General features: G+C 41.3%; 1 protein-coding gene across 2 annotated transcripts in view; it reads left to right on the top strand.

The window, feature by feature from the left end:
* The window catches only part of hace1 (HECT domain and ankyrin repeat containing E3 ubiquitin protein ligase 1), a 57,641-nt gene extending 45,528 nt beyond the window's left edge, over positions 1-12,113 (top strand). For both annotated transcript variants that reach the window (XM_060922152.1, XM_060922153.1), the window contains 8 exons: positions 75-162; positions 512-661; positions 765-961; positions 2,690-2,821; positions 6,789-6,887; positions 9,379-9,449; positions 9,606-9,719; positions 10,680-12,113. In XM_060922152.1, coding sequence (XP_060778135.1) covers positions 75-162; positions 512-661; positions 765-961; positions 2,690-2,821; positions 6,789-6,887; positions 9,379-9,449; positions 9,606-9,719; positions 10,680-10,782 — 954 coding nt within the window. In that variant the 3' untranslated portion in view covers positions 10,783-12,113. The remainder of the gene's footprint in view (positions 1-74; positions 163-511; positions 662-764; positions 962-2,689; positions 2,822-6,788; positions 6,888-9,378; positions 9,450-9,605; positions 9,720-10,679) is intronic.
* The last annotated feature ends 428 nt before the right edge of the window (positions 12,114-12,541 follow it).

The raw sequence follows: 12,541 nt of genomic DNA, 5'->3' as shown, positions 1-12,541 counted from the left end.
GTGACTTTGGCATATGGTTCTCTCTCTCTCTCTCTCTCTCTCTCTCTCTCTCTCTCTCTCTCTCTGTGTCTCAGGGTCAGGGGGTGGTGAGAGAGTGGTTTGACATTCTCTCTAATGAGATCATCAATCCAGACTATGCACTGTTCACACAATCGGCAGATGGTAAGCAACATTCTAACTGTAACTCTGCATTGTGCTGACTATTAATATGCGCCTTTGTTGAGATTTTCTTCAGGCTCTTCAGTTTCGTGTGTGTGTTCCCTTTTCTGTGTGTTTGATTTATCTCATGTACATCATGATACATGTGTGCAATTTTTTTTTTTGGGGGGGGCTATATGTGGTTGTGTCTGTGACTTTGACTTACTTTTTCTTTGTACTTCTATGTACAGTAGCTAATTATTAGATATTGATTGCACATGAAAGTTACAGGTCAGGTCTATAATCATTGGAAAAAGCACTGCTGTGTAAGTACAGTCCTTTTATTTGCTTGATCTGTTTGTCTTTCTTACAGGTACTACATTTCAACCCAACAGTAACTCCTCTGTCAACCCTGACCATCTGAACTACTTCCGTTTTGCAGGTCAAATCCTTGGCCTAGCTCTGTACCATCGTCAGCTGGTGAATATATACTTCACCCGCTCCTTCTATAAGCACATACTGGGTAATGTACAAACAGACACATTAATATGCACAAAATATACATCTAAAGGATAAGGTTGTTCACATATGCACAGAATGACATACTTGTGTGTTTATCTGCCCAGGTATCCCAGTGAATTATCAGGATGTGTCTTCCATTGATCCAGAATATGCCAAGAACCTGCAGTGGATTCTGGACAATGACATCAGTGACCTGGGCCTGGAGCTCACCTTTTCTGTGGAAACAGATGTGTTTGGAGCCATGGAAGAAGTTCCACTCAAACCAGGAGGAAGTGGCATTCAGGTTACCCAAGATAACAAGGTGGGGACTTAAATGCAAGTACAAACTACAACCCCGATTCCAAAAAAGTTGGGACAAAGTACAAATTGTAAATAAAAACGGAATGCAATAATTTACAAATCTCAAAAACTGATATTGTATTCACAATAGAACATAGACAACATATCAAATGTCGAAAGTGAGACATTTTGAAATTTCATGCCAAATATTGGCTCATTTGAAATTTCATGACAGCAACACATCTCAAAAAAGTTGGGACGGGGCAATAAGAGGCTGGAAAAGTTAAAGGTACAAAAAAGGAACAGCTGGAGGACCAAATTGCAACTCATTAGGTCAATTGGCAATAGGTCATTAACATGACTGGGTATAAAAAGAGCATCTTGGAGTGGCAGCGGCTCTCAGAAGTAAAGATGGGAAGAGGATCACCAATCCCCCTAATTCTGCGCAGACAAATAGTGGAGCAATATCAGAAAGGAGTTCGACAGTGTAAAATTGCAAAGAGTTTGAACATATCATCTAGAGTGCATAATATCATCAAAAGATTCAGAGAATCTGGAAGAATCTCTGTGCGTAAGGGTCAAGGCTGGAAAACCATACTGGGTGCCCGTGATCTTCGGGCCCTTAGATAGCACTGCATCACAGACAGGCATGCTTCTGTATTGGAAATCACAAAATGGGCTCAGGAATATTTCCAGAGAACATTATCTGTGAACACAATTCACCATGCCATCCGCCGTTGCCAGCTAAAACTCTATAGTTCAAAGAAGAAGCCGTGTCTAAACATGATCCAGAAGCGCAGACGTCTTCTCTGGGCCAAGGCTCATTTAAAATGGACTGTGGCAAAGTGGAAAACTGTTCTGTGGTCAGACGAATCAAAATTTGAAGTTCTTTATGGAAATCAGGGATGCCGTGTCATTCGGACTAAAGAGGAGAAGGACGAGCCAAGTTGTTATCGGCGCTCAGTTCAGAAGCCTGCATCTCTGATGGTATGGGGTTGCATTAGTGCGTGTGGCATGGGCAGCTTACACATTTGGAAAGACACCATCAATGCTGAAAGGTATATCCAGGCTCTAGAGCAACATATGCTCCCATCCAGACGAAGTCTCTTTCAGGGAAGACCTTGCATTTTCCAACATGACAATGCCAAACCACATACTGCATCAATTACAGCATCATGGCTGCGTAGAAGAAGGGTCCGGGTACTGAACTGGTCAGCCTGCAGTCCAGATCTTTCACCCATAGAAAACATTTGGCGCATCATAAAACGGAAGATACGACAAAAAAGACCTAAGACAGTTGAGCAACTAGAATCCTACATTAGACAAGAATGGGTTAACATTCCTATCCCTAAACTTGAGCAACTTGTCTCCTCAGTCCCCAGATGTTTACAGACTGTTGTAAAGAGAAAAGGGGATGTCTCACAGTGGTAAACATGGCCTTGTCCCAACTTTTTTGAGATGTGTTGTCATGAAATTTAAAATCACCTAATTTTTCTCTTTAAATGATACATTTTCTCAGTTTAAACATTTGATATGTCATCTATGTTCTATTCTGAATAAAATATGGAATTTTGAAACTTCCACATCATTGCATTCCGTTTTTATTTACAATTTGTACTTTGTCCCAACTTTTTTGGAATCGGGCTTGTATGAAAACTGTTCACATATTGTAATCCCACAGTTTGCGCGCGCGGGGGGGCTTAATTATTTGATCGTGTGAGTGGTATAAGTCTCTCTCTCTCTCTCTCAGGATGAATATGTGCAGCTTGTAACAGAGTTGAGGATGACTCGAGCCATTCAGCCTCAAATCAATGCTTTCCTGCAGGGCTTCCACACCTTCATTCCACCCTCACTAATTCAGCTTTTTGATGAGTATGAACTGGTGAGTAGCTTTCCAATTCTTCTTAATGGTTCTCATTTTGCTTCTTCTGGCTGATCTTTGATGTATTTCTACATAACCAAAAAGTTCTTTTTTTCCTCCTCCCCCCAATCATTCTCAATAGATCTAGTTCAGTTTAGCTTTATTTAATTAAAAAAAAATTACAGGGGTCTAGGCATGAAATCCCCTGTGGGCAGAAGACAACAGTTACAAAGAAAATCTCTCATGTGACCATGGAAGGGGAATTGGGTCTCAGAAGTAGGAATCAATTCTTCTCTGGCTGAGCCTACGCCGAGAATCAAATATTGTGATATTAGGAAACTCATGCTGGAAGCAACTGTTTATATTACAGTCAGTCAGTCTAGATTCAATTAGAGTGAATGAAAAGTAGAGTCTAGAAGAATACACTTTAAATATTATAAAATGTGTACTGGAGAGTACGAGTTATAACCTGCTTTTAGGCACAGTAGGTTTTTAGAGAAATTATATTGATGTGACCCTTGTCACTGTTGCATCTCCAAAGCTTATTGGCCTGTCCCCCAGGGCACACAGAGGGAAATTAAAGACGTGCATTAGTTATGAATGTGCAAAAGCAGGAAATGATGCAGACAAAAATGACGGTGTGATGAGAACTAATGAAGAATGAGGTATGAAAACAGGACAGACCCAGGGCCTCTGATGGGTAAATAGCTAAACAAGCAGGACTGTGGAAAAATAATAGTAAGAATGGCTGGCTCATGACATGGATGGTACAGATGGAAGACAAGAAAAAGGGACCTTTTTTTTTAATAACTTGAACACCTTAGAAAACTCTGGCCAGTGAGCATTATACATGTTTTGAGCTGTTGAGAGTTACTGGCTATATGAATGCACAACCTCACAATCACATATCCTTTAAAATGGATGTCCTGCAGGACCTGTAAGTATTCAACCACTCAACCAAGCTCACTATAAGCATATAGACAAAAAGATAAATACAGTTTTTCACGTTTCCTTAGAAATCTGCATACTTCCTTAATCTTGATGTCAGTGCATGTAAAATGGTGACTGCATCGTTATTTCAGGTCAACAGGACTCTCGAAGCCCAAGGTCAACTGTCCACCATATGGCTTTAATATAGAGATGGGAAGCAAGTGGAGGGAAAGAGATGGATTAAATGATTGAGTCCCTTGTATGTACACTATATTGCCAAAAGTATTTGCTCACCTGCCTTGACTCACATATGAGCTTAAGTGACATCCCATTCCTAATCCATAGGGTTCAATATGTTGTCGGTCCACCCTTTGCAGCTAGAACAGCTTCAACTGTTCTGGAAAGGCTGTCCACAAGGTTTAGGAGTGTGTTTATGGGAATTTTTGACCATTCTTCCAGAAGCGCATTTGTGAGGTCACACACTGATGTTGGACGAGAAGGCCTGGCTCTCAATCTCCGCTCTAATTCATCCCAAAGGTGTTCTATCGGGTTGAGGTCAGGACTCTGTGCAAGCCAGTCAAGTTCATCCACACCAGACTCTGTCATCCATGTCTTTATGGACCTTGCTTTGTGCACTGGTGCACAGTCATGTTGGAAGAGGAAGGGGCCAGCTCCAAACTGTAAAAACAGTCTGCATGCCTAGGTGCTTGATTTTATACACCTGTGGCTAGGGCTGGGAGATATGAGGAAAAAATTATATCACGATATATTTTTTCAAAATTTTCGATAACGATATATATCACGATATAAATCAAATCACCATTTTTGTATTTTCTTTAATTTTCTGCTCAAAATATGGACATTACAAATTAGTAGTTCCTTCCTAATTAACAAAAATAGCTTACCAAGCCTTCAAGTTTCACAGAACCAAAACAAACTGGATGCACATTCTTTTGTTCTTTTTATTCAAATGAATAAACTGAAACTGAAAAATAAAAACTATATACCATTTGTTAATCATTTGTGCAAATTCTAGCAGCTTTCAAATAAACAAAGACATATTGATGTGTAAACCTTATGCTGCAAGGAGAAAAAAAGTGCAATCCTGTACGTCAGTGTGTTTAAGGTTTTGTGTAACACTTTGTTGTATGTCCGATTTTAAATATCCAAAATACCTCCACACAACCGAAGATCTCTGGCCCTTCTTTTCAACGATGTCCTCCAGGGCAGTGCTCTGACTTTCCTGTTCAGAACTCCGGTCAGTCGGCTTCTCGCTCATTTTTATAATCGCTTTGTTTCACGCTTTGTTGGAGAAATGCCGCGCTCCTGCAAACTTCACCACAGCCATGCTGTGCGTTGCTGCTACACGCGTATGTTTGTGTGTGCACGCAACCTAACTTGACGTGGCTCTCTTCCAACTGATTGGTTACGTGCGGTACTGTTTAGTTATGATTGGCTATTCGCGTGTCTGTCAAAACTTCGGATGAAGTAATTTTATTGAAGGCGTAGGCTTATCGTAGGCATATCGTACGTGTCTAATTTCTAATCGTAGAGATTTTATATCGTGAATAACATCGTAATCGTAAACTCGCCCAGCCCTACCTGTGGCCATGGAAGTGATTGGAACACCTGATTCCGATAATTTGGATGGGTGAGCAAATACTTTTGGCAATATAGTGTATATAAATATGAGAGTTGCATATATTAACTTGGAATATTGTCGAGGAAAGCTCTTCCATAATGGACAATGAAAAGGCCCTTTATCTGCCCTGTTTTATCTCTGTGCTAGGCATTTCTAAAAAGCTTACACCGTTTGATGAAATCCTGAGTGCAGGATTAAGATAATAGTCTGATAAGAATGATCAGTAAAATATAAAATGACTAAATGGGATTATCCTGAAGTAAATTGGAGGCACTTTGTTTCTAGACTTTTATTATGGATAAATTGATTATGAAAACAGATGTGCAATATTGCAATACACTCCTCCCCCCAGGTTTTGTTTACATTTTTCTGGTCTGGAAACTGGTTCAATTCCTACTCAGAACTCAGCTCTGCCATTTTCCTTAAAAATTTAAGTCATGAGGCATACGAATTTTACATCAGAGAGAACGGGGTCTGTTGGAGGAAGGGGAAGTCTTTGCCATACCTCATTACAATTGCAGTTCCCCTCACAGGAAACAGAGGGGCCTAAAATTAAAAAAGGCCCCTTTAAGTTTAGACCAAGGCTAAATATCCAGCATGTGGTGCCTTAAAGTTGAAGTGGCACATCCTTAAAGATAGAAAAGCATTTCTGCTTCATGCGCAGAAGTGCAACTGGAATAATGTTAAAGTATAATACATGCTTTAATAGGGGGGAAAAAAAGGAGTAGCAGTCACTCTTTTGTATTTCTTTCTTTCTTTGTGTCCCTGCCTTGGGGCTTCACTGAAGCCTCAGGCTCCACATCGATGGTCCTTCCCTTTATACCATGTTCTTCCTCTGTTTCTGTCTCAGCACATAGGTGGCCTCTCGCTCTCTGTCTCTCTCTGACACCCTATTCTCCCACAGATTGATGCTCTCTCAGGGAAATTACTGTGCCGAGGGCCTCCAGCATGCATACATTTGTAAGCCCATGTGTCGGTCCCACAGCCACAACTAGCCTGCTGACAATCCTCAGAGGGACTATTTAATGAAGGCCCATGTTTCAAAGTGCTTTTTTGTCTCACACTCTGTCCTTATTATCTGCCTCTTACTTGTGTAATCGGAACAGTGAGCAAGACTGCAATATTCTTCTCATGGACTGTGTGTTCAGTGATTAAAGGCACTTTTCACAACCCTTCTCAGTGCCATACTTTGCACACGTGTCCTTTTATAAAGGGGTTCATGGGAAATGTCAAACGCTGTGGGAGCCCTACCTTAGCTGTCATATGAGTCAGCCTGAGCTGGATGAGTTATTGATTGGATCTGTTGTTATAGGGCTCATACACACAGCTCTGTGCTGTATTTCTAGTCTTAAGTGTGTGTGTGTGTGTGTGTGTGTGTGTGTGTGTGTGTGTGTGTGTGTGTACGCACACGCGCAGGAGCTGCTACTGTCTGGCATGCCAGAGATTGATGTGATGGACTGGAAGAGAAACACAGAGTATACAAGTGGCTATGACCTCGAGGAGCCAGTCATCCAGGTTTGCAGCTACCACCACATGAACAACATTAAGAACTCTCTTGAATGAAGAGGCCATTTTTAATCTTCGAGCACAATCTTGACAAATTTTATTCTCTGAAAACACTTTTGTGTTCTCATTGTGCTTCTTTATGAAGAGTAGGTTTTAACCCTATCTTATATTGTTTAAAGGTCCCCTTGCATCGTTTTTTCATTAATTGTGCGGTGGTCTCTAGTATGAATGAATGCCCTGTGAGCCGGTTTTGGTGAAAAAAAAAAAATGCTGTGGTTCTCCTGTTTCAGGCTGTTCTAGTTTGCTGGAGGAGTGGGTGGCGGGAGAATGACAGGATTTCAGCTCTTACTCATTAATATTCATGACATGTAAACGTATTACCTCTGATTGGCTAACAGCACTGTGACGCTACCTTCAGTGGGTCAGAACAAGCAGATGTGGGTGTCTTTGTGAAAACTGTATCGATTGGCTATTATGGTCTCGACATCGATGTTTTGACCAATAACAATGTAGATGTGGCAGCGGGGGCGTGACCGAGCGGCAGTCTGTGAATGGAGGGCGGAGTCAGGGAAGGTAAGTGGCAGAATCACTGCACCTGACTGGAATTAACGTGTGTTTGTGCGTCTTCCCCAGTGACCGTGCCCTATAAGAGGAGAAGGAGAGCAGCGGAAGGGAGCTCTCTCCCCAACCAGAACGCTTGTGTGCACACGCGACTGGGAGGGAGTCCGTCCGTTCGTTCGTTCATTCATTCATTCATTCATTCATTCATTTATGTATTTATTTAATTGAATACTCCCTGCGGCGGGCGGCACGGTGGTGTAGTGGTTAGCGCTGTCACCTCACAGCAAGAAGGTCCGGGTTCGAGCCCCGTGGCCGGCGAGGGCCTTTCTGTGCGGAGTTTGCATGTTCTCCCCGTGTCCACGTGGGTTTCCTCCGGGTGCTCCGGTTTCCCCCACAGTCCAAAGACATGCAGGTTAGGTTAACTGGTGACCTCTAAATTGACCATAGGTGTGAATGTGAGTGTGAATGGGTGTCTGTGTCAGCCCTGTGATGACCTGGCGACTTGTCCAGGGTGTACCCCGCCTTTCGCCCGTAGTCAGCTGGGATAGGCTCCAGCTTGCCTGCGACCCTGTAGAACAGGATAAAGCAGCTAGAGATGATGAGATGAGATGAGACTCCCTGCAGCAGTGGCTCTCATCAAGGCACGAGGCACGGAGCGGAGCTCGCCTCGGGGGGTGTGGGGGGGAATAACGTCCCCTGGCTGGGAGCTGACGGGCCCTGGCAGCGCTGGTTCCTTCGGGAGGGGGCAGAGGTCGCTGGCTGCCAAGTCTGGGGAGGCTGGGACCTCCCCTGCCCAAGTTATGTGCGTGCAAAGTCGGGCTGGAGCCTCCGTTAGAAACGAAATTGATGCGGAGCACCGCGCCGCGCCTCGGGGCGAATTACGTCTCTCTCCTAGCGGTTTCTTCCCATGGGTGGTCGCAAGCCAAGGTGGGCGAGGCCATGAATACTAATTTTCGAAGTGATGCAACTTCGTATGGCTTTTTCTGATCCACTCGTTTTTCCGACTGTTTTCTTTCATAAGCTAATACAGGGAATGGGAGTAGAATTACATTTTCACATGCAGCATGCATACGCAACTCGGAGTGAACTATGGTATTTCAAAAAGAGCCAGTATTAAACGTTTTTGGTGGAAGGCCACCTTTAAATAGGGTTTGTTTTTAGAGAGGAAATTGTCCCAAAACTAGCTTGTTTAAGCTCCATTAGCTTCCTAACCTACAATTTCATGGTTTAGATATTTTGTATCTTTAGGTAGAGGACCTATTCTGTCAATTTTGTCATTTAAGCTATATGATGGACCACTGTTGTACCGTTTGTGTGTTATGCAGGGCTTTCCCCAAAGCGCAGATACGCGGTGCTCCGCTGTGCTGTGCGATGTTAGCACCGCACTGTCACTTGTACAAAAAAAAAAAAATCAGTACCATAAACTGAACAATGCAGAGTACTTTCCGCAACTAAACATCCTATTCCCTTCTGAAAATGAGTAATAACTATAGAAATAGGAAGATAGGTCTAGACTATCCTGGTACTCAACCCAGAAGCGAAAATAAAGTGTTTCGTTCTGTGCACTGACTGCCATTCGCAACCAGACATAAAACCACATTCTAAGTGCTGGTTGCTAGATGGTGCTGTTACATGATTTGACCTCGATTCTGTTCCTGGCATCGGAAAATGAAGAGGCATGCTACAAAGTGTTTTCATTTCAAATCTAATTTTGCCCCCTGCATAATTGACAAGGCAAAAAACCAGCAAATTTAATAATGTGAATTGTGCCTAAATCAGCCCTAGATGCCACCAGAATGCACCATTTGAAGTCTCAAATTTCAAGATTATATATTTTTATTATATATAAATAATATAAAACAAACAAACTACAGATGTCATGGCACTGGAATGTTACTAGGCAGAATTTAAAATTTTACATGTGCTTTCTTGTTTGCAGTGGTTTTGGGAAGTAGTGGAGGATCTCAGTCAGGAGGAGAGGGTTCTCTTGCTACAGTTTGTCACTGGGAGGTAAGACTTATTTTCAAGCCTATTATTTATTCATTGCATAGTTAATGTTATTCATCCTGATGATCAGCTAAGTTAGCTTTGCCAACTAATGCACAGCACTCATTTCTCTTTCTTGTTCATCTCCATTTTTAAGCCTCTTTTTCTTCTTCTTTTAAGTTCCCGTGTTCCACATGGTGGTTTTGCTTTTCTTATGGGTGGCAGTGGCTTACAGAAGTTCACGATCACTGCTGTGCCCTACACATCCAACTTATTGCCTACCTCTAGTACCTGGTGAGTATTGTAGTGCTTTTATAGTTGGTTTCCTTTCTTGCCCAGATTCCATGTGAGCAGGTGGGTGAAGCTTGGAAATGTCACATATACTGTAATCATCATAGAATTGTCCTGACTAAAATTGCTTTTCGAACAGACTGTATGGCGCACACAAATCTTCAGTAGTAGTATATTAAATTGATACCAAAGTTGTTTGTTGTGTTTTATTTATTCACATAAATATTCTCTTGTTACTGATACTAAGCTCGTTTACATTCTTTTACATGATCCACAAAAAAATCCATCTTCACGATCCCCCAATAACTTTCTATTCACAATTTTCTCACTATGTAGGGGATAACATACTGTGCAATTAGCCACAGCAAATGGACAGTTTCTTATTTGTTTATAGTATTTTAATGAGAGATGATTGATAGCTGCAGGTACATTTTTAATGTGGAATGGGATTAATCTGTTTTTATAAGAAAATTCTTTTGTGAATTTGAGGAGTGCTTTATTAAACATTGCCATCAATACTCCCTCACCCATAAACTCCAGAGACCTCCACCTACTTATGTGGGTAGTGTTAAAGGATGAGGAACACACACACACACACAGGACCAGGATACAGATAGTCCTGGGTTCCAATTTGTCACTACGCCATGCCTTGGCTGCATTTTGGTATACTGAGGCACCAGAGGGCAGTGTGCCTCTTTTGAAAGATTTATCATGGTGCCACGTGAACAGCAGTGATTGAAGTAGAAGCTCCACAGCATGATAAAAAAAAAAGTCAGAGACATAATCACATGTCCTGGTAGAAAAGGCAGAAAGACATGGAACAAAAAAGAAGCATGATACCCAGAGCTGAAAAAGGTATGTTCTGTGTAATGGTGGGAGTTAAGCATATGCAGCTGTATGCTTTGCACTGTTGCAATCCATGAGGGAATAATTCTGACCCATCTGTTTATCTCTGTCCTCCAGTATCAACATGCTGAAACTCCCAGAATACCCCAGCAAGGACATCCTGCGTGACCGGCTGCTGGTTGCACTGCATTGTGGAAGCTATGGTTACACCATGGCGTGATGCTTACCCTGCTGTTTTTGGCTGGGATGCTTGCTACATAGACGCACACATTTGCGTGATGGTTTGTGTACTTCACTTCAGGGATATCCTCTGCACTCAATCCTTTGGTACTTGGAAGCCGTTGCTTGATTTCATGGTGTTATTTTAAATGCTTATATCTAAAGACAAGGGAAACATGAGTGAGGGATATATAAAAATCTGTAATGCTGAAAATGTGGTATGTCAGTTTACCAGTAACCTGTGAAAGGTTATTGTATTTGAAATTGTGCATACCAGAGTATGCATATGCTGTGTGAATAGATGGGTGACTGATTAAAAGAAACGTAACATACGGTCATATTAAGGTGTTAGGCCATCAGGAACTGCCAGAACAGCTTCAGTGTTCTTTGGCATAGGTTGTGCAAGGCTCTGGAACTTGACTGAAGGGATGAACACCATTCTTCCAAAAGAGAGTTGCTGTTTTGATGGTGTTGCAAAATGCTAATACTTTAGTCCAGAACCTCGCATATAGGTGACTGTGAAGGCTGTAGCACATGATTTTTATACTCTGCAAACTGTTTTGTGAGTCCTCATGCCTTGTGAATGAGGGCAAATATAATCCTGGAAGAGAGCTCTCCCACCAAGATAGAAATGTTCCAACATTGTGATCAGTCAAAATAACTTTATACATTTGCAGTCACCATGTCCATGTAAAAGTTCACCAGTCACCATGCCAGTAAATGTCCCCTACAGCATTACAGCCACCATCTTTTTCCTTCAATTTGTCATTCCTCTGTAAATGCTAAACATGTACACCATATCTGTATATGTCTGTGCTCATGTATTAGACAAGAGAAGGAAAAGGGAACTACAAAATATTGCTGGGAACAAAGAGATTGTCTAAGTGGATTACAGCACTGAGCAAGGACCTTCATATTTCTGCAATGGCTGCCGCATTGTAACTTTGTAATTTTGGTTTGTTTTCATAGTCCTAGTTAAGTTCCCCCCCCCCTTCTCAGGTGATTGAGATACTGAGAGTGCAAATTGGATCAATGGTGCCAAAATGTGCTAGAATATGTAAGTTAAAGGCAAAAATATAAAAGAATGTATGTGTATGATAGCTAAAAGTGTTTAAAAAAAAAGGATGTCATTTTATTTTATGAATACACCGATTATACCGTATCTAGAGAAGGAACAGGTAGAATAGTGTGAATGTGTTTGTATTTCTTATAAATTATGGCTTTGATTTGCTTGTATACTTTTTCATTTGTAAATTGACTGCTTATTGTATACACAAACCTGAAGGACCTTTTGCAAAATCATTGAAATATTGAAGTATGTATTTTACTATATCCAGAGTTTTATTTTTGTGTGTGTGTGTTTTCTCAAGAAAAACATGGGGGTGGGGTAATGGGATCTACAGTGCTTTTTATAAGGCTATCGAGAGAAGTATTCTTCCACTGCTGTCAGCTGCATATGGAGGCAGTACTGGTAGCTGGTGTCCTTGAACATAGTTATATACTGTAGGAATTGGTCATCACTGAGCTGCAGTTGTGTTCAAATAAATAGCAGTGTGTTTTTAAAAAAGAAAAGTGAAAATTTTAATACCTTTTTATTTCCATATTTCAAGTATAGTGGAAACATTACAATTGAAATCAAAGCATTAAAAATTAAGTCTACATTATTATTTTATAGTAAGAAAAGTAATATTAATCTGTTAAATAGCAGTGACATTTTTTTTTTCTCTTCAGACTGAACTAATATTTAGTTGCATAACCAT

Source organism: Neoarius graeffei, chromosome 5 (assembly GCF_027579695.1).
Source record: "Neoarius graeffei isolate fNeoGra1 chromosome 5, fNeoGra1.pri, whole genome shotgun sequence".
Lineage (NCBI taxonomy): Eukaryota > Metazoa > Chordata > Actinopteri > Siluriformes > Ariidae > Neoarius > Neoarius graeffei.
The sequence above is the reverse complement of the archived record's forward strand: the minus strand, read 5'-3'. Positions and strand labels throughout refer to the sequence as shown.